At 35.9% G+C, this 27,213-nt stretch overlaps 1 protein-coding gene across 8 annotated transcripts in view; it reads right to left on the bottom strand.

The window, feature by feature from the left end:
• CNOT2 (CCR4-NOT transcription complex subunit 2) overlaps positions 1 to 27,213 on the bottom strand; it is a 112,458-nt gene that overhangs the window by 66,373 nt on the left and 18,872 nt on the right. For 3 of the 8 annotated variants that reach the window (XM_027107007.1, XM_027107003.1, XM_027107008.1), the window contains exon 3: positions 3,749 to 3,891. Coding sequence is in view for 7 of the 8 variants with exons in the window: in XM_027107003.1 (XP_026962804.1) it covers positions 3,749 to 3,796 (48 nt within the window). In the remaining variant the exon portion in view is untranslated. Of the gene's footprint in view, positions 1 to 3,748; positions 3,892 to 23,860; positions 23,996 to 27,213 lie in introns of those variants that run through there. The other 5 variants (XM_027107006.1, XM_027107000.1, XM_027107001.1 and 2 more) reach the window with 5 other exon arrangements.

The raw sequence follows: 27,213 nt of genomic DNA, 5'->3' as shown, positions 1-27,213 counted from the left end.
TTGTGAAGGTAAACTTTCACATTCTATAGCTCTGTAATTTAAAAAAACTAATAGAAAGGAAATAAAATAGTTAATGGCAGGGGGAGAGAGGAGGAAATAGCAATACAATCACTGCCATCATTCTCTGACAGGATACATTCCACAAAGTTAATGTGGTATTCTAGATAATGAGGTATTCTTAAGGAACATACAGACTAGGATGCATTAGATTTAGTTTATAAATAACATACACTGAACTAGCTAGCATATGATGTGATGACCTCAAAGTAGCATTCTAAAAATCTTGGAGATATATATATATATAAGTGGTATTTTCCCCAGCACACTTTGCAGTTTCTTCCTGTCACCTCTTTCTTTGTTTTAATTTTATTGAAACAACATGCATTTGAACACCTATTATGTAACTGAAACCATGCTAGGTACAGGCAGTACCAAAATAAATATGGCTCCAGTTTTCAAGACGCTTGTAACATACAGTAGCACTGTCTAATACAACTCTGTGCAATAATGAAAAAGTTCTATATCTGCACTGTTCAATATGGTGGCCATTAACAGCATGTAACTATTGAGCATTTGAAATGTGGTCGATGTGACTGAGAAATTAAATTATTTTATTTTGTTTAAATGAATTTAAATACCACTTATGGCTAGTGCCTACGGTACTGGACAGCACGGGGTTACAGCAAGACAAGGAAAAATAAACATAACTACATTGTATCATGGTACACACTAAACTAGAAGTATGCACAAAAGCTACAAAAGCAAGCAGAAGGAATGCTGAAGCCCATCACAGAATGGCTTCTGAAAGTATTGATACCTAATTCTTGAATCATGGAAGAAAGGTGAGGCATTACATGAAGAGGAACCCAAACAAGTAAAGGCTTAAAGTGTAAAAGTGCATAGCATAGAGATTTAAAAGCAGTTTTATATTACTCAATGGAAAAACTTTTCCATTTATATTACTCAATAAGCAAACAGAGGAGACAATGGAAATAAAAGTATGCGGGGTCAGAATGTGCAAAGATTATATGTAATGTTTAGGAGCTCGTCTGCATTATATAACAGAGGGGAAGAAGGCACTGGTAAGTTAACCTGGTAATTAATATGGTTAAATTTGTGCATGCTCATAGTTGGAATAAATTAGTGTAAATTAGAGAAAGAAAAGAAAATTCTAGCTAAAAACTGGAGTTACATTTCCTTGGAAAACGCTTGACAATCTTTCTAAAAGAATAAACTATAAACCATTTACATAATTAAATTATCTCATCTGAACTAATATACCAGTCTGTCTATGCAAATAAACTTCAATTACTCTAGTCATACTCAAAAAACTTTTAACTGGGCTTAAATTCGTAGTGACAAATGAAACACACAAAGTAGATACCAATAGAAAAATCAATACTTCAACCAACACCCATTTAAAAGTCATTAGGTTTTAGCACAAAGCTGAGGGAATGCACCTTCCCAAATGAGTTCCTAAGTCTTTAATCAAGTCCACAATGAAAGGAGAACTGGGGAAATTTTATCCTTTTTATTAAACTCTGGACTATTAGCTTATTATTATCAGAATGCTTAAATAACACTATAAGACATCAAGTAACCTCCAAAAACAAAAGGCCTCAAAGATAAATTAATTAGTATAAACACAGCTACAAAGAAATCCTACTTTATCCATGAAAAACAACAAATAAAATTCCTCCAAAATGGAATTGTTAAAAATCCAGATCATTTCATCTCAGCATATACGAACTCTTAGTGCTACCAATATAAATATTAGTAATTTACCTACTATGCCTTTGAATTTCCCATATGCTCTTAATATACTCATCATAATTATCAGACAGGAAATTATATTTCTATACATGTATTTTTCAAAAGAGGTTTTTACAAATAATTTTACAATGGCAATTTAAACAAGTGTTTCCAAGAATATTTCAACATGCACTAATTGTCACTAAGTAACAAGAAAAGAGAAAAGGGAAAATATTTTCAGGCAGAAGAACCCTAACCAAGAATGCATTTTCAGGTAAGCTAAAAGACCTGGATTATTTGTAAATAATGTGACCGAAACAGTGTGACTCTAAACCATTTTTTTAGAGTAGAATGAACAGGAATTAGGAAATCTCTTCATGTATAAAATATAATCTCCTTTTATTCCTTTCTTAAGTGTAAAATTTGGAATTCTTTATTAATATGATTCCATAAAGTAAATTAATCATACTGTGTGATCATACAAAAGTTCTGCTTACGCTTTACAAACTGGATTATAAACACTGAAAAGCCACACAATATAGAATCACAACATTCTTAAAATAATTTAGCAGAATCTATCAAAAGATACAACAACCCAAGTAGTGTAACCAATTAAAATCCTATGAGTCAAGGTAGTTGGAAGTGGTTGTGAGGCAGGAGTTACAGCAAGTATAAGTAATGAACAGAGGCCATGTCGATTAATTCTATAAAAACAATTCAGAACAGAAAAGGTTACAGGGAGAACTGATTCTGCATAGCCACAGCTTACTCTGGCTTATTAAAATTATAAAAATCTGGCAAGAAACTTCAGACATAAAATTAGGTCAAATTCTAGAAAGGTTAAATATGACACTACTTTTCATTATGGACAGTGCCCAAACCAGAACCTAAGTCTTGTGTTCAAAGGCTCTTTGTTATCTCACCATGAAGACCCATTTACAATTTTCTCCAATGTTCACTGTTCCAATCTGAGGGAAGAAAAGACTAACTGGGCTAAAATAAATAATTAGAAGATAAATGGTTAGTTAACAAAAGCTGCTGCTATCACACTAGTTGCCTTCACAGCCTGGAGGGAACAAAACTTGTGGGTGGAAGGGAGAGAGGGAGGCTGGATATGTATTTGTGAAAGAAGCCTAAAGCTTATTCCTACCTAACTATGAACTACTGTGTATTCTGAGTCATTACATAATTTGATATTAAATTATTATCAAATGAATAAAGCAGATTTTCTTTGAAAAAATTAAATTCAAATGTAAGAGTTTTTAAAATCACTATTTAATAGCACTATCTTTAAAATTCACCTTCTTTTAAAAGCTCAGAAAGAAAACAGGAATATTACACCTCAACCATCCTTTCAGCATCCTTACATATTTCATAGGGGATGGATATTATTAACTAACTTAATAAATGAGAAAACAAGAATCTAACATTATAAGGACAGCAAGCTAATGACAAATTCAATAGAATTGGGGTCTCTGAGTACCCTGGGATTTTCATTTCTATTTTTTCTATACTCTAACCAACTTTGTCTACATTCCTGTGATGCTCTAGTACCCCGAATAGATCCTAAGACTTCAGATTTAGTCTTCCAGAAATAATATGTATAAAAGCAATCAACATTTTGTTTTATGGAATACTAGCTCTGAATCCAGCCATGAAGTCATAAATTGTGTTTTAGATAATCTAAGTTTTGACACAGATATACACACCAGAAAAATTATGTTCTGACACTAAAAGAATATATATACATTTATTATAATAATATATATACATTATTTATAAGAATAAATATACATTTATATTATAAGCATGCTTTATTCTGAAAAATGTTCCCACTATTTCAACTGTCAAACCCAACATACGTTATTTTTAAAATTATAACCCCAATTTTTCAAACTCAGGTGTATCCAACCTGATTCCAATTAAATACAACATGTTAAACAGTTCATGTAACTATATGACCAACAGAAAAAAGGAAAAAAATTTTTGATCTTACCTGGTAGTTTCTTTTCTCAGATAATGTATGTCCATCAGTCCTCACCATAGAGTCGTGTCCTTTCCTCACAGTACTGGAGGCAATCAAATAGAACTGTCACTCAAGGGTCGTGTCACAGGAAGGACCGCCCACCAGTTCTCCCTCTAGAGTGGAATTATCCAAAAGCCGTCAAAATTACTAACATGTAAACATATGAACAGCAGCAAAAATATCCAATACGATACATAGAAAACAAAACCAAAAAGTACTCTTTTTATATCTTAATTGATCTTCCTCTTAACCATCCAGGGAGGGCTAGACTGGCAGACATTTTATTTGAAATAGAAGTTATTAAATATGAAAACCTTTCCCTTCCAATTAAAACTGTCTCGCAGACCTCACACATAGAAAGAAACTTACAGTGAATAAAAATGGAGTGGACAAAAAAGTTCAGCCCTGAATTGACACATTTTTTTTCCTTTTAAATAAACATCCTCCTGTTAGTCTCAGAAATGTTCAATTAATTCAGATTCAGTCATCTAATTTCAAATCCCTCCCCTCAAAATGCTTATTTATACAGCCGCTATTCATTCAGTTTATGAGGTTTATTCCTATGCCATAAGATGGGAATTCATCCTATAATGTTAGGATGATTAACAGATGCAAACCTAACTCAATATTCTATTAAAATTTACTCCAATGAAGAGTAGCAACACATGTCAACTTTCTGGAAGCCTCTGTCCTTCAATCCTCCAATTTCATGCATGCTCTAATAGAATGTGCTTTTTTACATTAGGGCAGAAAAATAATGGTGCTTATTTCTTAACCTGGACAGAGCTAAATAAGTCCAAAATGACTAGGCACTGTAAACTTCAGGTACAAAAAAAAACATAAAAACAAAAAAAAATCAATCACCGAAGCAGAGGTAATAGTCTCTAGAGATGCTAACTCAAGAATGTAAATTGAAAATGAAAGACCAAAAATTCAAAAGTGGTATCTACAAAGAATTTGTAAATAGTTGTTTTTAAGACTAAAGTCTTACTTTTACTTTTACCTAACTTTTAGTAAAATGTTTACCCCAGGAAAGTAGTAAGTTAGTATACCTACTGAACTAACAATAGTTGCTAACCACTAAAAACTATATTCAAATTTAGAGCAATTATTTAATATTAGACAAAATTTACTTTCAGAGAGGATAATAAAAACATCTAACTTAATTTCATAGGAAGTATGAATCAATTTTACTAAAACCAACAAACATGCACATACACATACACATGGATTACGTCTAAAAAGCAATCTAGTAAGAAGGTCAGAAAATTTTTCAAGGAAAACATTAAAAATTAATATTATTAGATTTAAATTTTAAAAAGAATTCATGTACTGAAAACCTACACTCCACCTCCTCTCTTATGCCTGATCACAAGTTAGCGGGTGCTATATACTTTTACTTAATTTTGACCATCTTGCATTGTAAATGTTTGGCTGAAATACTTCAGAGATGCCTGGCTCTATGGCAAAAATGTAAATGTGCATTACCAAATTTATATGTACTAGTGGAATTAAATACGTCTCTCTCAAAAGTAACAAAGGAGAAAGGTTTTTTAAAGCATAAGTATATTTACTGCTATAAATATAATCTAGCAAGGAATTAGGTTATTCATAAAGAAAAACTATCTACTGAATTAGATGTTCAAGAATCGTTAAGTGACATACATTTAGCTCCAACTTAAATGTTCATTGACTGTCACAAAATGAGAACAAACCTATTTATTATGCATCCTCTAAACAACATTAACCCTGTTTTAATGTATTTTATAATATTAAGAGAGGTTAAAACAGTACTTGCTTTACTATTAACATGTTCATGACAAGTCTGAATTCAATGGACAGTAAGTGTAAAATTTCAGTTTTTTCTTAGAAAATAAGCATGTTTTCCTTCTTAAATAAGTTTAAGAATAAGTTTAAAGTCCATGCACTATCTTCCATTTGTACCAGTTTCATCAAAAGATATATTAGAAATCTAAAATCAGGCAAGGCTATTCTATTTTCAACAGCGTAACATTATATATATATATATGAGATAATTAGGACTTTATATGCTAAATAATATAATTAAAAATATTTAATCTGTACATTTACCAGATTAAAAAAATATTAACTTTGGAATACTATGGATTTAGTACAAAAGTAAAGCTTGTTTTGTTTCTTTTGTTTCCCCATCTTGGGATAACTTCAAGTATTTCATGGCTTAGGGTTTCAAACAGCAGCCACTATAGGCATACCTCCAAGATACTGCAGGTTCAGTTCCAGATCACAGCAATAAAGCAAATACCACAATAAAGCAAGTCATACAAACCTTTTCGTTTCCCAACGCACATAAGTTATGTTTACACTATACTGTAGTCTATTAAGTATACAATAGCATTATGTCTAAAAAAACAATGTACGTCCCTTAACTAAAAAACACTTTATTGTTAAAAAATGTTAACCGTCACTGGAGCCTCCAGTGAGTCATCACCTTTTTGCAATACTAACATCAAAGATCACCAATCACAGATCACCAAAACAAATATTAGAATAATGAAAAAGTCTGTAATATTTCAAGAGTTCCAAAATGTGATGGAGACGTGAAGTGAGCAAATGCTGTTGGAAAAACAACACCCGCAGACCTGTCTGATGCAGGATTACCACAAACCTTCCATTTGTAAAAACACAATAGAATAATAAAGCACAATAAAGCAAAGTGCGGTTGTTAAGGGAACCACCGACAGAAACCGCCTGCCCTGGCCAGACACGACAGTAACCACTTGCTTGAGCTATCTTACAACAGGAGGTCCTGGTAAGGAACACAGAACTAACAAGCTACCACCAACCGGAAGAATTCGGGAAAGGTCAAAAGGAGAGGAGACACCAGTCCATATGTCCTACCAACCTCCCAGAATCCTTCTCGCTGGAATCCATCTTGGCTGAACGACGCGTGCACCACCAGGAAGAACCCTGAGTCAGAATGATTGGCCAGAGACAACCCGGAAGCTAACCCCATCACCATAAAACCCAGAGACTGCGAGCCACGTGGTAGAGCAGTTCTCCTGGGTTCCCTTACCCTGCTGCTCTCCACATGGGCGCCCCTTCCCAATAAAGCCTCTTGCTTTGTCAGCCCATGTGTCTCCTCGGACAATTCATTTCAGAGTGTTAGACAAGAGCCCACTCTCGGGCCCTGGAAGGGAAGGGGTCCCCCTTCCTGCAACACAATGAAACAAGATGTATGCCTGTATGTGTTCTAACCAATATAGGAATCAACATTCTATATTGAACAATAACTAAAAATCATTATCTCCTTTCAGTAAACAAAGGGAAAAAGAAATTAAGGCACTCTTATTTTCTTCTGGGTAAACATGAAAAGCTAACATTTGTCACCACTATCTTATATTAAACAAAGATGTTCAATAACAGATTGTGTTGATACTCATCATATTAGGAATGAAAGGACAGTGAACAGATAAAAAAGGCTGTGAATATATGTGTGACACAGAGAATATGTGAAAAAAAGAAAACATGAGAGAGAACATGCACCCTAGGTACCTAAATTTATTAAAGTTTATGCACTGCTTTTCCCACAAAGTCCTATAAATATTTAAAAACTCAGAAAAGACAAATATTTATAAAACTAAAATGAAATTTTCTATAAGGCAGGGATACCTTCCAAGACAGAAAAACAGAGACTGTATTTACCTGCCTACCTTAGACAACTAGAAAACTAGAAAAAAATGTATGAAACAATGATTTTCAGACATTGAACACCATCTCAGGACAGAGATCATCAAGAGAACAAAACAAAAGTAAGCTCTACTGCCTGTAGAGTTACAAGGCTGAAACACAGGGAGGGGGTTAGGCGATGGAACCCAACTGGAGCACAACAGTCTCACTGAGTTAAGGAAAAAGAGTTCAGAGTTAGGGGAAACACCAAGACAGCCAGAATTTGCAGGGCAAATGGGGAGAAGGAAGCTGCAAAGAGCTCCAAAGATATGGAGAGAGATCCCCCTCAAGGTTTTAGCTAAGTAATGATCTGTTCATGCATGTGAAAAAACTACTGAATCTGAAGAAAAAGCCTCTGAAAAGGAGTAGGCAGAACAATCCCCAGAGCTCATGTTCCCATCAATGAGAGTAGGACCTTTTAACACACAGGGTACTGAATAGAGTTCAGAAGGTAATGAAAACCTCAGTAATGAAACCAAATAAGCTTTAAACTGAAGTATGTTCTTGACCAGCACCAACAGAGCTTAAAACCAAGCCTCAAAAAGATCAAAAGAATTCTAAGTACCATAACTGTACCCCTAAACAAAGCCCAACAATATTTAAAACAATACAACAAAACCATCATTAAATAATGTAAAATTAAATGTTTGGCATCCAATCAGAAACACTAGCCATGCAAAGAAGCAGGAAATACAACCCATAACAAGGTGAAATATAATAAATGGAAATAAACCTGTAATTATACAGATGATAGAATTAGTGGCTTAAAGAGGTATTGTAAATGTATTCCATACATTCAAGCAAATAAAGAAAACTATGAACATAGTACCAGAAAGGTAAGGTATCCACCTGCCAATGCAGGGGACGCAGGTTCCAGCCCTGGTCTGGGAAGATCCCACATGCCACGGAGCAACTAAGCCCATGCGCTACAACTACTTAGCCTATGCTCTAAGAGCCCGTGAGCCACAACTACTAAGCCCACGTGCCACAACTACTGAAGCCTGTGCACCTAGAGCCCATGCTCTGCAACAAGAGAAGCCACCGCAATAAGAAGCCCACGCACTGCAATGAAGAGTAGCCCCCTCTCGCTGCAACTAGAGAAAGCCCTGAGCAGCAACAAAGACCCAACTCAGCCAAAAATAAATAAATAATTATTTAAATTTTTTAAAAAATTAAAAGAAAAAAATTTCAAGGTATCAAAAATACCTAAGTTGGCAGAAAGAGGATTTTTTTTTATGGTGACAGAAAGGTTCTGTATCTTGCTTTTGGTGGTGGTGGTTATATGACTCTACACATGTGAAAAATACCACAGAATGATAAAAACATACAAAAAAGTGAATGCATGCAGAAAAGGGTAAAGTGAATTAATTTGCAGTCTAATAAGTTATACCGATTTCTGGTTTTGATAATGCACTACAGTTATGTAAGATGACATCACTGGAGGAAGATAGGTGATGGGCATATGGGACCTCCTTGTACTATTTTTGCATCTTATGAATTTATAATTATTTGAAAGTTAAAACATTTTTTAAAGGCTCAAACTGATCATCTAGAGATAAAAATTCAATATCTCTAATTAAACATGCATTGGATAGGATTAACAGCAGATTAGATACTCCAAAAGAAAAGCTTAATGAATTGAAGACATAGCAACAGAAAAAACTCCAAAATTAAACACTGTGAGAAAAGAGCCTAGAAAAAAAAAAAAAGGAACCATGGGACAATGAACAGTGAGATATCATCACTAGGGACAGTGAACTGTTGGGCGATATCAAGCAGTCTAAAATTAATGTAATTAGTATCCCAGAAAGAGTAAAAGAGCAGGAGGACAGGGAAAAAAGGCCAAACTTTCCCTAAATTTGTTGAGAACTATAAACTCACAGATCCAATAACTTCAACAACCTCTAAGGAGAACAAAAAAACACACCTCATCATTTGACAGTCAAACTACTGAGAAACAGTGATAGAGAAATCATAAAGCAGCCAGAAGGGGAAAAAAGAATACATAGAGAAAAAGAGAGAGAAATGATGGCAGACTTGTCACCAAAAACAATGCAAATCAGGGGAGAGGTAACGAAGTTTTTTTCTAGCCATGAGGGGTGTGGGATCTCAGTTCCCAGACCAGGAGGGATTGAACCCTGGGGCCATGGCAGTGAAGGCCCAGAATACGAACTTGTAGGCCATCAGGGAACTCCCCTCAACATTTTTAAACTATAGAAAAAAATTATAAAAAACTATTAACCAAGAATTCTAAATCTAGCTAAAATATCTTTAAAAAATGAAAGCAAATACATTTGGAAGGGTTTGGCAGTTTTTTATAAAGTTAAACATAGGCTTAACATACAACCCAGTAATTGTGCCCCTAGGTATTTACCAAAGTGTACTGAAAACTTACGCTCATACCAACACCTATACGTGAATGTTTATACCATGGAAGATGTTCTTCAAAAGGTGAATGGATAAATAAAACAACACATCTACACAACAGAATTCTATTCAACAATTAAAAAAAAAACCAAGCTATTAATTTATGCAACATGGATGAATCTTAAATGCACTTGCTAAGGCAAAGAATCCAGACCAAAAAGGCCATATAGTGTTTCCATTCATGACATTCTGGAAAGGCAAAACTGTAGAGAGAGAAAATAGATCAATGGTTGCCAGGGAACTGGAGGAGTGACTGACTACAAAGGGGACACAGAGGGAACTTTTAAAGAGACTGAATTATTCTATATGGTACTGGAGTGGACACAGATGCTATGCATGTCCCGAAATCCATAGAACTTCACAACATGAAGAGTAAAGCTGAATGTATGCAAATCTTAAAAATCAACTAGGAGGTAAGAAATACAGAACTGGCAAAAGAGTAACTGTATTACAAATGTATGACACAGCCACATTGAAGGGGGTATGGAAAATGGTGCTGGCCTAAATAACTTTGGAAGATGGTATTGTGACTGGTAACTGCAACAGAAAAAAAGAACTCTATATAAACACTGTGTTCTGGTTGGTAAAGTGATTCCTTACAAGGCTATGGATTAGTAATGCTGAAACAACTATACATGTCTACTGAAGATAAACAATAAGTAAAATAGATGGTGGTTGGTGGGAGCCAGATTTCCCACTTCAGGAAAGTTACAGGTAAGCAAGGATGAAAGGCTAGAACGAACTATGTAGTACCTCTATTGGTATCAATTTGTTCTCAACTACAAAACACTTTAAATATGGTAACCATTCAGATTATTAGAGAATGGATCATTTCACTGGTATGTTGTATGTTGCTTGAAAACAAAAATTTATAAAATGCTAGGTGATTAACAGGTATGTCAAAATTATATTTTAAAAGACAGGCTTGATGAAGTAATATTTAAAAGATTTTTAAACAATGTAAACAAAGCTAATGTTTTAAAGCCTCCAAATTGTATTGAATATTTGCAAATAACTAAGTCAAAAAACTTTAAACTTTTTAACAGACTGGTAACAGAATTAAATTTCAAGAACGCAAAGTAATTCATGTAACACATGTATCACTAGTGTCTACTCATGCAATAACTTCTCTCAAATTCAAGATACTTTTAGAATAAAGTTACTGAATATACCAGTATAAATGATAAAAGAATAAACATTTTATACCTTTTCTGCTGAAAACCCGTGAAATAGATTTAGTCATGCTATCAGCTTAAAATCTGACAAGAAGCCAGTAAGAGGGAAAATAGAAACCAAATCTTAATTAATATAAGATAAGCAGGCTTATTCATCCTAGGTGTTTCCCTAAATCAGAGGCTAATAAAAATTCAGCACCTAATATTATCTAAACAAATGGTAACTGAACCCCAATTTTTCTTTCAAAAAAAGACTTCTCAAAATAAGAGATTAATGAGTAACATTTCTAGAAAATACTTAATTGGAGAGAAAAAAATTAACTTTATTCTCCAAATTCTATTAAATTTTGGATGTCATCATCATACAAAAATATACACCTTGAATGGAACAATAACCAGAAAATCTGAATTCTAGTTAGTATTAGCCTGATCAGTTTCTCCTCTCTGGCTTCAGTTTCTTAATCTGTAAAATAAAGTGATCAATTTAGATGAATTTTTTTAATGTGTGCAGCTCCAAAATTTTATACTTTAAATGTTTTGTGTCGAAGTAATCCATTTAGGAAAGTGGACAATTACAGTTGATTTTTTTCCATGTTTTCTTTTTCCTCCCACTTTATTGCTCAATAGTACTTTAAAACATGGCCCAAATATTTTGGAGGTTGGGAATGGTATCTAAATAAAAGATTTTAGGGACTTCCCTGGTGGTCCAGGGGTTAAGACTTCGCCTTCCAATGCAGGGGGTGAGGTTCGAACCCTGGTCAGGGAGCTAAGATCCCACATGCCTCAGGGCCAAAAAACCAAAACATAGAACAGAAACAATATTGTAACAAATTCAATAAAGACTTAAAAAAAAAAAAAAGGCCCACATCAAAAAAAAAAAAAGATTTTAATTTGGTAGTCTTTACCAAACTCAACTTTAAGCTACAATGTGAATTTGTCAGGTTAAGAGAGTTGAACCCGTTGGGCAGGTTTTATTTTCTGATATAGAGGACATTATATTCCAAGTTGGCTATTAATTAAAACACACTACCAAATGTGACCAATTTCACTAGAGCTCAATAAAAGCTGAAGTAAATGCACTTAACATCATCTTTAAAACCTTAGGGTTTCTCAAATTCCAGAACTATGTTAAGCAACATTTTCTTGTTAGTAGGTAGGCTGCAGTTACAAGTATTTTATGAACTATTTTCTGAACTAATTTTTGGTTCGATCACATAGATAAATGTTTTCAAAATTCTGAGTGGATGACTTATGTTACATATAAGAAACGTGGGCAGACAAAATAAAAATAAATAAAACTCAGGAATTTCTGTTTTATATCAAACTTAGTCTGGGAAAAATGCCACATCAACTAAAAATAGTTTTTCTGAATGTTTTAATAATACATGTTTAAGAGTCTATGATTAACATGTAAAATGAAAAGTTGCCTACATTTACAAAGGAAAACAAATAAAAATAAATCAACACTATGCTTTTGAAATCAATTTACTCTCTGTTTGTCATAATTTAATGTTTTGTAGCTTAATTTTGTGTGTCTTCTATTTTCTGTACTGGTAGCGTTCCTGATGCACGATTTCTTACATATCTGTGTAGTTCTGTCACATGTTATTTCAAGGAGGCTTCTAGGTACCTGACACATGGAATTTACTGTGAGTAATAGACAGTAGATCTATCTGTCTAAAAGGCCCAGCATCTCGAACCATAATTCAAAAAGAGTCATGTACCAAAATGTTCATTGCAGCTCTATTTACAATAGCCTGGACATGGAAGCAACCTAAGTGTCCATCATCGGATGAATGGATAAAGAAGATGTGGCACATACATACAATGGAATATTACCCAGCTATAAAAAGAAACGAAATTGAGTTATTTGTAGTGAGGTGGATGCACCTAGAGTCTGTCATACAGAGTGAAGTCAGAAAGAGAAAAACAAATACCGTATGCTAACACATATATATGGAATCTAAGAAAAAAAAAGGTCATGCAGAACGTAGGGGTAAGACGGGAAAAAGACACAGACCTACTAGAGAATGGACTTGAGGATACGGGGAGGGGGAAGGGTAAGCTGTGACAAAGTGAGAGAGTGGCATGGACATATATACACTACGAAACGTAAAACAGATAGCTAGTGGGAAGCAGCCGCATAGCATAGGGAGATCAGCTCTGTGCTTTGTGACCACCTAGAGGGGTGGGATAGGGAGGGTGGGAGGGAGGGAGATGCAAGAGGGAACATATGTATAACTGATTCACTGTGTTATAAAGCAGAAACTAACACACCATTGTAAAGCAATTATACTCCAATAAAGATGTTAAAGAAAAAGAAAAAAGAAATAAAATAAAAGGCCAAGCATCTCAAGACAGAAAATTTCTACTACCAAGTCTAAAAAGTTCCAAGTAAAATGAAATACAGGGCTTCCCTGGTGGCACAGTGGTTGAGAGTCTGCCTGCCGATGCAGGGGACACGGGTTCATGTCCTGGTCTGGGAAGATCCCACATGCCGCGGAGCGGCTGGGCCCGTGAGCCATGGCCGCTGAGCTGTGCTCCGCAACAGCAGAGGCCGCAACAGTGAGAGGCCCGAGTACGGCAAAAATAAAAAAAATTAAAAAAAAAAAAAAATAAATAAATAAAATAAAATAAAGCTTAAGGCCTTCCCTGGTGGTGTAGTGGTTAAGAATCCACCTGCCAATGTAGGGGACATGGGTTCGAGCCCCAGTCCAGGAAGATCCCACATGCCGCGGAGCAACTAAGCCCATGCACCACAACTACTGAGCCTGCACTATAGAGCCTGCAAGCCACAACTACTGAGCCCATGTGCCACAACTACTGAAGCCCAAGTGCCTAGAGCCTATGCTCCGCAACAAGAGAAGCCACCGCAATGAGAAGCCTGCACACCGCAACGAAGACCCAACGCAGCCAAAAATAGATAAATAAAATTAAAAAAGATAATAAAGCTTAAGTAAAAAGGAGAAAAGAATAATTACACCTCTCCATTTAAAGAAGATAACATAGTGAACACTAACTAAGTAGACATTCTCCCAACTTCTCAAAGTTTACTTTTTGTAAAACACAAAGGGGCAACTTCTGGTATACTGTTCCTGGCGTGAAAGTCAAGGGAATAGCCACAGATGCTCTGCAAAGCACTGACACATGACTGTTTAGGGCACTAACACAGAGGGGAAGAGGCAATAGGCATATTTATAGAGGACAGAAATAGGCTAAAGGATTTACACTGTTTTTAATCATAGGATGCACATCAGAATCACCGAAGGTTTTTTTTTTAAGAAATATTAATGTCCCCTCCCTTGCCCCTACTTTAATTAATTTGTCAGGGATGGAACCTGGTCAGCAGGTGCTTTTTAAAGTGCTCCAGGGCTTCCTTGGTGGCGCAGTGGTTGAGAGTCCGCCTGCCGATGCAGGGTACACGAGTTCGTGCCCCGGTCCGGGAGGATCCCACATGCCGCGGAGCGGCTGGGCCCGTGAGCCATGGCCGCTGAGCCTGCGCGTCCGGAGCCTGTGCTCCGCAATGGGAGAGGCCGCAACAGTGAGAGGCCTGCGTACCGCAAAAAAAAAAAAAAAAAAGAAAGGCTTAAAGTGCTCCAGGTGATTCAAATGTACAGCCAAGATTAAGGCTGTCGGGTTAAGACTTTATAAGAAAGTGAAATTCAAAAATGTTTTCATCTCAGTGTAAGTACTAAGCAAAAAGAAACATTATATAAATTGAAGGTAGTATGTAAGAGACTGTACAGTTCCTATGCATGCCAATGCACCCTTTCCTTGCCTCTTACTGTACCTCTGAGAAATAATGCTGGGCCTTAAACATTAATTTTTACACTGTTTTTTAAGCACAGGATTTCTTTTGTTGAAATACATACACTGTAAGTGCAGAAGCAGATAATCAGAAGAAGTAGATTACAGTAAAACTTCCTTATTACAAGAAATTTCTAGTAAAAAAAGTTCCTCTAATATATTCAATACTTAGGTTTTAAAAATATGTCCAGTATCTTAACATTTCTTCCTAGAAATGTAATATTAACTATCATTTGCCAAGCATTAGTCACTGTGCACTACTTCATGTATAATTTCTTTCAACCCTCAAAATAATTCTATAAGGTAGATATTACTGTCCCTTTTTTACAGATGAGAAAACAAACTCTAACAGTAAGGAAATAACACAAGGTCAAGAGGTAGTTAACTAAGCTGGAAGTAACAGGGCCAGAATTTGAGCTCCTGTTCACTTAACTTGAATTCAATCTTTACATACATATATGTATATGTATATATACACATGCACACACATATATCTCATACCAATTATGGTTTCATGAAGAAAATGTGATATATATATTTCTTCATGAAACCGTAATTGGTAATAAATATCATAGATGTATCATATACATATATCATATCAATTATGGTTTCAAAAAAAATGAAATCATTTCTGGAAATTCCAGCTGTCAAATAATACATCTATTCAGAAGTCTCACTATTCTTCTATAAGAAGGAAATCAGCAATGGGGTGACAAGTAACAGACATTAATCAGCTGGAGATTCAAAGTTCAGAAAGACCCCTATCAGGAAATAAAGTACCCACAATATCCTTTCACACTGAGCTTTAGACCCTAAGCAGAGAAAAAACAGGCACTGTGTCACAAGGCGAACAGCGAAATTGTTTTGTTAAAGTTTTAAGGCTACCAGATTACTATCGTCAACCAAGGTCTCTGTGTCTATCCCAGTCACAGAAATGAATACATTCAATGTACCTTATCTTTATACAATTCTGTAAGAAGGAAGCTTCAAAATTCCTTAAAGAAGTCCAGTTTCTACATCCTTCTGAATTTCTGCATGTTTTCTACTTTTTAAATTGTCTCTCTACAGCAGACACTCCTGGTTGACTCCCTAACAGTCCAGTCCTTCTCCCTGTGACTGCCATAGTTGTTCAGTGGTTCAAGCTTTCCCACATGACTTAAGAGGAAATGTTGATTGATTTAAGTAAATATGATAATGCTACCCAACCACCCCCATGCCCCTGTCAGTAAATGATTTGTGTAAGGGCATTTGAACCAACTCTGGCCAGTGAGATACTAGGAGAAAGAGGAGAGGAGAAATCTGATTGCAGGATTTTAGGAAAGGAGAGAGAGACAGCCCCCTTTGTTCCCCTAGATGTTGTTATATCAGACTATCACATTTAGAACTACCTACTATAGCCATCTTTCAACCGCAAGAGAGCTAGCTTGGGGAATTCCCTAGCGGTCCAGTAGTTAGGACTCTGCGCTCTCACTGCCGAGGGCCCAGGGTTCAATCCCTGGTCAGGGAACTAAGATCCCACAAGCCGCACATGTGGCCAAAACAAACAAACTAAATCTGTGGAGAGTTAGCTTAAGGAGAATCTCACACTCTAATAATGGCAGAACAGAAAGATGAAAAGAATTTGGCTCTGGCCTCAATTACTTAGCTGTTGCATTAACCAACACACAAATGACCATTCCTCCAGAGACAAGAGAAAATAAATTTTAGTCAGTCGAACCAAAAGCTTCCAAACCTTTAGGCTTATCCACGCCTAATCCTTTAGTAATTTTTAAACCATTTTATGTAAAGTCTTTCCAAGGCATCTACCTCACTTTTCCAAAGCATATACAAACAGCTTAAAACAATAGTTCTTTCTATACTCATATTTCATTAGCTTAGATCATACTTAAACTAAAAATTGTATTAACACCGGCATAAAAACAGCTGATTCTTAGGGTACATGAGTAAGCTAGAGTAGTTCACTAGCTGTAAGTGCTCAGAATACTCTGGAACTACAGGAATTGAAAGCAATGGTTTAAGAGCATGTCACTTCAGTGGAGGCTTGTTAATAAGGACACACGTCACCAACACACCTCTGCATGTGACAGATTCTGTATATAACAAACATATATTCTTCCTCTATGGGAGGTGGGGTGGTGGTGCAGGGGAGGCAGTTAAAAAGTCCTACAAAAAAGCCTAGCACATATGTTTCCAGGAGAGAAGATTAGAGTAAACCTAGAGTCAAAGAAGTAGGAGTATGAGTCTACTCAGTCTCAACTCCGGCCAGGTAGCACTGTAATAAGAGAACACAAACTATAAAGAACCTTCACAACCTTTAGTTGTTTTACTGCTAATGAATTAAGAATAATGACAAAACCCCACAATTCAAAAATTTCAGGCAATACAGACAAAATGTACTATTTGCTTAATATGCATAACAGCCAAGTTCCATTTTATCATACATCCTATTAAGAATAACTATAGTAGTGTGCCATTGATAAGAGGTATTTGTATTCCCTTTTAAGAAATACTAGCTAGACAAATTATTTCAAGTAGAAATTTACCAGACATTCTGGAACAATTATTCAGTATTAAAACAGCCAAATATCCTTGATACTAATAATCATATTCTTTTCTAACTTCCTACCAAAATTATTTAAGGAACTTTACTATATCCCAGGTAGTAAATACAGACTCAATTAGAAATGCCCATAAGAAACAAAGAACAAGAGAATTTATTTCTGTAATAAAAACTCCATTTGTACAGACCCTGGGGTCAGAAACCATGTTTCCAAATTATTTTCCACAGAGTTATAAAGCAATGAATAACACAAAGTTACAGTAACATTCACATCTTTAATAGTAATATTCATTCATTGAGAAATGTATTTAATATTTATTAAACACAATTTACGTTTACCTAACACACAGTAGACACTAAATTAAATGTCTTCGCAGACTGGGACTTCCCTGGGGGTGCAGTGGTTAAGAATCTGCCTGCCAATGCAGGGGACGCGGGTTCGAGCCCTGGTCCAGGAAGATCCCACATGCCACAGAGCAACTAAGCCTGTGCGCCACAACTACTGAGCCTGTGCTCTAGAGCCCGCAAGCCACAACTACTGAAGCACGTGCACCTAGAGCCCGAGCTCTGCAACAAGAGAAGCTACTGCAATGAGAAGCCCGCGCACTGCAACCAAGAGTAGCCCCCACTCTCCGCAACTAGAGAAAGCCCACGTGCAGCAACGAAGACCCAACGCAGCCATAAATAAATAAATTGATAAAAAAAGAAAATGTCTTGCCAGATTGATAAGAAGAGGAGGTTTTAACCTATGTTCTAAAAATATTCAGTTTGGGCTTCCTTGGTGGCGCGGTGGTTGAGAGTCCACCTGCCAGTGCAGGGGACACGGCTTCGTGCACCGGTCCAGGAAGATCCCGCGTGCTGCGGAGCAGCTGGGCCCGTGAGCCATGGCCGCTGAGCCTGCGCGTCCGGAGCCTGTGCTCCGCAACGGGAGAGGCCACAACAGTGAGAGGCCTGCGTACCGCAAAAAATAAATAAATAAATAAATAAAAATATTCAGTTTGTTGGGAATTCCCTGGCAGTCCAGTGGTTAGGACTCGGCACTTTCACTGCAATGGCCCAGCTTCAATCTCTGGTGGGAGAACTAAGATCCTGCAAGCCATGCGGTGCGGCAAAAAAAAAAAATAAAAATAAAAAATTCAGAGTTCGTTGATCGAACACAGAGGGTATGAACTTGGATGGAAAAAAGTTACATCCTTATTCTACTAACCTCTAATTGAAATTTGGTATATCTTTAATTAAAAATGTAAGTAATACGGAGGTGGTGGTGGTGGGATGAACTGGGAGGTTGGGATTGACATATATACGCTAATATGTATGAAATAGATAACTAACAAGAACCTGAGGTATAAAAAATAAATAAAATTCAAACATTCAAAAAAAAAGTAAGTGATAATCATCAAAAAGACCACAAATAAAGGATACGGAGAAAAGGGAAATCTTGTAGTCTGTTGGTGGGAATGTAAATTGGACAGCCACTGTGGAAAACAGTATGGATATTCCTCAGAAAACTAAAAACAGAACTACCAATGATCCAGCAATTCCATTCCTGGGTATTTATCTGAAGAAAATAAAAACACTAATTTGAATAGATACACACACCCCCATGTTTATAGCAGCATTACTTACAATAACCAAGATAAGGAAGCAACCAAAGTGTCCATCAACAGATGAATGGATAAAGTACAAGTGGTGTGTGTACACACACACACACACACACACACACACACACACACACACACACACACACACACACCCCAGAATACTACTCAACCATAAAAAAGGATGAAATGTTGCTACTGGCGACAACATGAAAAATGAACCTGGAGGGTATTATGCTTAGTGAAATAAGTCAGACAGAGAAAGACAAATGCTGTATGTTATCACTTATTGTGGAATCTAAAAATAAAACAAAGGAATGAATATAACAAAACAGAAACAGACACAGAGAAGAAACTAGTGGTTACCATGTAATTCTATGGGGAGAGGGAAGAACAAGCAAAGGATAGGGAATTAAAAGGTACAAACTAGTAGGTATAAAATAAATAAGCTATAAGGATATATTGTACAGCATAGGAAATATAACCAATATTTTAGAGTATCTTTAAATGAAGTATAATCTAGAAAAACTTGGAATCACTATGTTGTACAACTGAAACTAATATATTATAAATCGACTATACCCCAATTTTAAAAAGTGTTAAAAAAAAAAAGTAGGGCTTCCCTGGTGGCGCAGTGGTTGAGAGTCCGCCTGCCGATGCAGGGGACACGGGTTCATGCCTGGGTCCGGGAAGATCCCACATGCCGCGGAGCAGCTGGGCCCGTGAGCCATGGCCACTGAGCCTGCGCGTCCGGAGCCTGTGCTCCGCAACGGGAGAGGCCACAACAGTGAGAGGCCCACGTACCACACACACAAAAAAAAAAGTTAAAAAAAAAAAGTAATCAACAAGCCACAGTGGTATTACCTGTGATTTTGTTACCATTAGAAACTACAGACATTTTCAAAACACTTTAGTTGCTTCAAATCTCAAATTTTCATTTATGTTCATTACTAGCCTAAAAATTACTATACACCACTGGACATTGTTGATATGCACATTACTGAATTTATTTATTTGATATTTTAAAAACCATATTCTAATATAACTGGTGTCCTCATAAGCATGTATATTTAATTTTGCACACCTAAAATATTGAAAAAGGGTCGACATGTGTCACCAGAGAGCCAAAGGGGTTCATAGCCCAAAAAAGGATAAGAACACCTGGGTCAGAATTTCAGGGCAAGAAGAATAAGGTTGTTTGCAGAGGATAACAGAAAGCACAGCAAATTAAGAAAAAGAATAGGCCTCAGAGCATATTCAGTTGAAACTTCTTGTTTTAAAGATAAAGAAATTGTGGTCTGGTGGGAGTGTTGAAGGTCACACACACAGCTAATTAGTGACAGAGCCAGAGAAAACAGAATCCAGGTTTTCTGGCTCAGGATCCAAGGCTAAATGAACTTTGATGTGACTTGGCTATAACAAAGCAAGACAGGGCAAAGACAACTCTGCACAAGACACAATTCCTTGCACTGAATGCATAGAAATAGCCCAAATACCTGAATATTCCAAATGTTATTAAAATATATTGTTTCTCTCACTTTTCCTGAAACATGTACTTCTTGGTCTATTTTCCCACTTTATAGAGAGACATGGGTAAAGTGAAATTTTTACTTCCCTCCTGATCTATGATAAGTACAACAGCATAAGCACAACAGTAGATATCAAATAACAGCTAGTATCAATATCAAGGAAACAATAGAAAGCAGAAACTAACAAACTGGAGAGTCTGTGAACCACCTAAAGAAGGTAGCTACTACTATTTAACTCTAGCTAAATGCTATCAAGAAAAGAACCGTCAACTCAGAAATGTAGATGGAACAAAAGTATCCTTCAAAAAATAAAGGTGAAATAAATACATTTTCAGATGAAAGAAAACTAAGATAAATCATCATGAGCCAACCTGCTCTAAAAACAGGAAGTTTCTTTGGACAAAGGTAAATAATGAAGCTTAGAATTTCCTGAATGAAGAACAACAAAAATGGCAAATATGTGGGAATGTATACTAGACCAGGAAACAGCAAACTTTTCTGTAAAGGGCCAGCCTGATGATAAATACTTTAGGCTTTGCAGGCCCAAAAGTCTCTGTTGTGATTAATCAGTTCTGCACTTACAGCACAAGAGAACCCACAGAAAATACATAAACTAAGAGCTGTGGCTGTATTCCAATAAAATTTTATTTATAAAAGCAGGTGGCACGCTGTATTTAGCCGATAGTCATAGTTTGCCAATCCCTATTCTTTTCTTCTTAAATTCTTTAAAATATGTGTGATAATTTAAAGGAAAATTTACATCACTGTCTGAAGGGGTATATGAACCATGTAGATATAATATGACAATTACAGCATAGATTGATGCAAGGAACGGGAACTACCTGGTGACAAGATTATAAACTGTAATAACTGTAGTGTGTTGAGTCGTGTACCAATAAAGATATATTCAGGTTCTAATCCTTGGTATCTCTGAATGTAACAATATTTGGAAATAAAGTCTTTGCAGATGTGGTCAAATTAAGAGGAGGTAATACTCAATTTGCGTGGGCCCAAATCTAATGATGACTGTATCTTTCTAAGAAAAAAGGAGGACTTCCCTGGTGGTGCAGTGGTTAAGAATCCGCCTGCCAATGCAGGGGACACAGGTTCGAGCCCTGGTCCGGGAAGATCCCACATGCCGCGGAGCAACTAAGCCCGTGTGCCACAACTACTGAGCCTGTACTCTAGAGCCTGCGAACCACAACTACTGAGCCCATGCGCCACAACTAATGAAGCCCGCACGCCTAGAGCCCATGCTCTGCAACGAGAAGCCACTACAATGAGAAGCCCACGCACCACAACGAAGAATAGCCCCTGCTCGCCGCAACTAGAGGAAGCCCGCATGCAGCAATGAAGACCCAACGCAGCCAAAAAATAAATAAATTTATTTAAAAAAAAAAAGGAAATAGAGACATAGAGACATACACAGAGGAAAGATAACCAAGTGAAAATGAAGGCAGAAATAGAAGTGATGCAGCTGTAAGCCAAGGAACATCAAGGACTGCTGACAACAACCAGAAGGCAGAAAAAGCAATAAAGGATTCTTCCCCAGAGCCTCGAAAAGAAGCATGGCCCAGCTGGTACCTTGATTTCAGACTTTTAATGTCCGAAACTAAGACACAACATGAATAGTCTTAAATCTGCTGAAAAAATTTAATTCACACAGTTATCCTCCAGGTCAAGATTGTTTCACTAGTGAATTCTTCCAAACATTTCTAAAAAAGAAATAGTGCCAATCTGACACAATGTCTTCCAGAAAATAGAATGGGAGGGATTATTCTGTAAGTCACTTTTAAGTTAACATTACATTGATACCAAAACCAAAGAGTATACAAGAAAAAAAATCTTAAAGACCAATCTTCCTCATTTTTTGCAAAAATCCTCAACAAAATATTAGCAAATCAAATTCAACAAAATATCCAAAGATTAATAAATGATGAATGAATAAGCCTTATTCTGGGAATATACTTGCTCTCCCTTCTTTTCTGAGTTTCTTTAAGTAAGATAAAATCATATGAAATAATAACAACATATTGTTGGGTTTATAAAATATTCAGCTGCAATATGTACAACAATAACAGCACAAAAAGGGAGAAGAGGGAATAGAGCTATACAGGAATAAAATTTCTGTATCTCACTGGAACTAAATTAGTACATCTGAAGTAAATCCTAATAAGAATACAGTAAGCCCTAGTGCAACAACTAAAAAAATAATATAAAAGAATATAGTGTAAATAACATTAAAGGAACTAAAATGTTATAGTAGAAAAACACCACTTGATGCAAAAGAAAGCAGTAAAGGAGGAACAAAACAACAAGACATGAAAACATACAGAAAATATAGCAATATGGGAGACATATATTCCACTACACCAATACCAATATTAAATGTATCAATAAATGATTAAAGAATCCAATCAAACTGCAGACTGTCAGACTGCAAATATAAAAATAACACAACCTAGATGTCCATCAACACATGAATGGATAGACGATGTGGTGTATATACATACATATATATGGGTGTGTATGTATTCTTACATATATAGGAATATATATATATGAATATTACTCAGCCATAAAAAAGAATGAAATAATGTCATTTGCAGCAACATGGATGGACCCAGAGATTATCATACTAAGTGACGTAAGCCAGACAGAGAAAGACAAATATCATATGATACCACTTATATGTGGAATCTAAAAAAATGATACAAATAAACTTACTTACAAAACAGAAATAGACTCACAGACATAGAAAACAAACTTACCCTTTGATTACCAAAGGGGAAGAGGGGGATAAATTAGGAGATTGGGATTAACAGATACACACTACAAAAAAAAAAAAATAGATAAATAAGGTCCTACTATATAGCACAGGGAACTATATTCAGTATCTCGTAATAACCTATAATGGAACAGAATCTGAAAAACAATACACACACACACACACACACACACACACACACACACCCTACCTGAATCACTTTGCTGTATACCAGAAATTAATACATTGTAAATCAACTCTACTTCAATTAAAATAATAAGTTAAGAAATACTTTATTGCTAAAAATTGCTAACCATCATCAGAGCCTTCAGCAAGTCATAATCTTTTTGCAACAGTAACATCAAAGCTCACTGATCACACACAAAATAATAATGAAAAGGTTTAAAATATTGCAAGAATTAACAAAATGTGACACAGAGACACAAAGTGAGCAAATGCTGTTGGAAAAACTGGCACCAACAGATTTGCTCGACGCAGAGTTGCAACAAACCTTAAATTTGTAAAAAACAAAATATCTTCGAAGCACAATAAAAAAAAGGTATGCCTGTATTGGTTGTTTCCCCTCATGATCACGTGGCTGACTGGGAGCTTGTGGCTTGCTGCTGCTGCTGCCCAGCATCACTAGAGAGTTTCCTACCATATATCGCTAGCCTGGGAAAAGATCAAAATTCAAAATTGTAAGTACAGTTTCTACTTAATGCATATCACTTTTGTACCACTGTAAAGTTGAAAATTCAAGTCAAACAATCATAAGTTGGGGACCGTCTGTAATAGATTTTATAATAGTTTAATAAAAGACTTCAGCAGGGCTTCCCTGGTGGCGCAGTGGTTAAGAATCCACCTGCTAATGCAGGGGACACAGGTTCAAGCCCTGGTCCAGGAAGATCCCACATGCTGCGGAGCATCTAAGCCCGTGAGCCACAACTACTGAGCCCACGTGCCGCGTCTACTGAAGCCCGTGCGCTCTACAGCCCATGCTCCACAACAAGAGAAGTCACCCCAATGAGAAGCCCGCGCACTGCAACAAAGAGTAGTCCCCCACTCGCTACAACTAGAGAAAGCCCACGCACAGCAACAAAGACCCAACACGGCCAAAAATAATAAATAAATTTATTTAAAAAAAAAAAGTTCAGCAAGTTTGCAGAGTATAAAACAAATATGCAAAAATCAACTGCATTTTTATATACTAACAATGAACAATCTGAAGATGAAATTAAGAAAACAATTCCAGTTATGAAGCATCAAAGAGAATGAAATACTTGGGAATACATTTAACAAAAGAACTACAAAATTTATCTTCTGAAAACTATAAAACATTGTTGAAAAACCTAAAGATCAATCATATAAAATGGAAAAGACAGTACAAAGACCAGAATACATAGATGGCAATACTCCCCAAACTGATCTACTGACTCAAAACAATCTGGCTTCTTTGAAGAAACTGACAAGTTATTCCAAAAATTCAAGGCACTCAGACTAATAAAAACAATCTTGAAAAAGAACAAAGTTGAAGGATTCATTCTTCCAGACTTGAAAACAGATATAGCAACAAAAAAGAATTGAAAGTCCAGAAATAAACCCTGACATTTTATGGTCATTTCATTTTAGACAGGATGCCAAGATAATTCCATGGGCGAAAGTATAGTCTTTTCAACAAATGGTGCTGGGACAACTTAATACCCACATGCAGAAGAATCAAGCTGGACCCCTTTTCTCACATCACATACAAAAATTAATTCACATGGGCTGTAAACATAAATGCATGAGCTAAAACTATAACACTCTTAGAAAACAGAGGGATAAATCTTCGTGACCTTAGGTTCTTCAACATGATGGCATGAGTAACAAGATAATATGCTGGATTTAATCAAAATTAAAAACGTTTGTGATGAAAATATACCATTAAAAAAGTAAAAATAAAACCCAGAGAATGCGAGAAAATATTTGAAAATTACATATCTAGTTAGGAATCTGTACCTAGAGTATACAAGGAACTCTTACAACTGGTTAATAAAAAGGCAAACTAGTTTAGTTTAAAACTAGTTTAAAACTAAACAAAGGATCTGGATCCGAATAGACATGTTTCCAAAGAAGACAACACATATTTGTAGCCAAATATGTACACAAAAAAATGTTCATGTCATTAACCACCAGGGTAATGTAAATCAGGTATCTACAACATACACAGGAGGATGACAACAATAAAAATGACAAATATTAGCAAGTATTAGCCAGGATTTGGAGAAATTGAAACTCTCACACACTGCTGGTGGAAATAAAAATGGTACAGCTGCTTTGGATAATAGTCTGGCAGTTGAAGAGGTTAAACACAGTATCATGATTTGACCAAACAATTCTACTATGTATGCAACCAAGAGAAATGAAAACATACACAAAATGAAAATCTATACAAAAACTTGTACACAATATCCATAACATCATTATTCATAATAGTCAAAAAGTAGAAACAATGGAAATGTCCATCAACTGATAAATGAATAAATGGGATATATCCATACTGCAGCATATTCTTCAGCAATAAACGGATTAAGATATTGCTAAATGCTTCAATATGTATGATCTTTGAAAACATTATGCCAAGTGAAAGAAGCCAGTCTCAAAAGACCATGTATTCCACTTACATGAAATGTGTAGGATAGGGAAGTGCGTAGAGACAGAAAGTAGATCTGTGGCTGCCTGAAGCTGGGTGGAGGTGGGAGTTGAAAGAAAAGGGGAGGGCCCGCTAAAGGGTATAAGAGTTCTTTCTGAGGTGAGAAAAATGCTCTAAAATTAACTGTGGTGGTGTTTGCAAAGCTCTGTGAAAATACTAAAAACCACTGAACTGCACATCTTAGATGGGTGAGTTAAAACATGGTATGTGAATTACAACTTAATAAAGCTGTTAACACTTTAAGACTACAAATCAGGCAAGGATGTCCCAGGCAGTACAATTATGCAAGAAAAAGAAATGAACAAACAAAAAAACAGAGATTGGAAAAACAGAAAAAATAAATCTTCCCTATCTGAAGATGGCACGGACTGCCTGAGTAAAATATGCTAAACCATTTACAAAAAAACTAGAACTACTATGTAAGTTTTGCAAGGTCAAAAGCAAGATCAAGATATGAAAAAAATCCTACTTCTGTATGCTAGGAATAGCTAGTACAGCTCCAAATAGTTTCCTCAAAATTAGACATTCAGGCATAAATATGAGATACATAGTTATAAATCTAACAAAACATGTGCAGGTTCTGTATGGTGAAAACAATGAAACACTGATGAGATAAAAGACATACTATGTCTAAGAATTGGAAAGCAATATAATTAAGATGTCAACTCTCTTCTAATTGATCTATAGATCAATTAAATACAATGCCAATCAAAATCCCAACAGGATTTTTTAAATAGATTAACAGATTTCCATTAGTCATTAGGGAAATCCAAATAAAAACCACAATGAGATCAAACACACAAGAATGGCTACATTCACAAAAGTAGACAAGTATTAGAGAGGAAATGGAAAAACTGGATCCTTCATATATCGCTGGTGGGATGTAACATTGCTCTAGGTGCTGGAGATACAGTCAAGATACTAAGTAAAAATAAGACAGGAAAGATACCTGCTCTCATGGAATTTTCATGTAGCTAGAAAATAATGAACAGAAATGATTTTTGATAGTGATAAATGTTAAGCCAGACAGAGAGTATTGTGATATTGCAAAAGGTATACTGGATAAAAGTAATAGGAATTACTTTCTGAGATTACAATTGGTAAGTCATCATTCAAAGGATGAGGGTGTGTGTGTGTGTGTGTGTGTGTGTGTGTGTGTGTGTGTGTGTGTG

Source organism: Aethalodelphis obliquidens, unplaced genomic scaffold (genome assembly GCF_003676395.1).
Source record: "Aethalodelphis obliquidens isolate GAN/ISIS:26980383/991018 unplaced genomic scaffold, ASM367639v1 scaffold8, whole genome shotgun sequence".
In the NCBI taxonomy this organism is placed as follows: Eukaryota; Metazoa; Chordata; class Mammalia; order Artiodactyla; family Delphinidae; genus Aethalodelphis; species Aethalodelphis obliquidens.
Note: the sequence above shows the minus strand (reverse complement) of the source record. Positions and strands in the feature narration are given on the sequence as shown.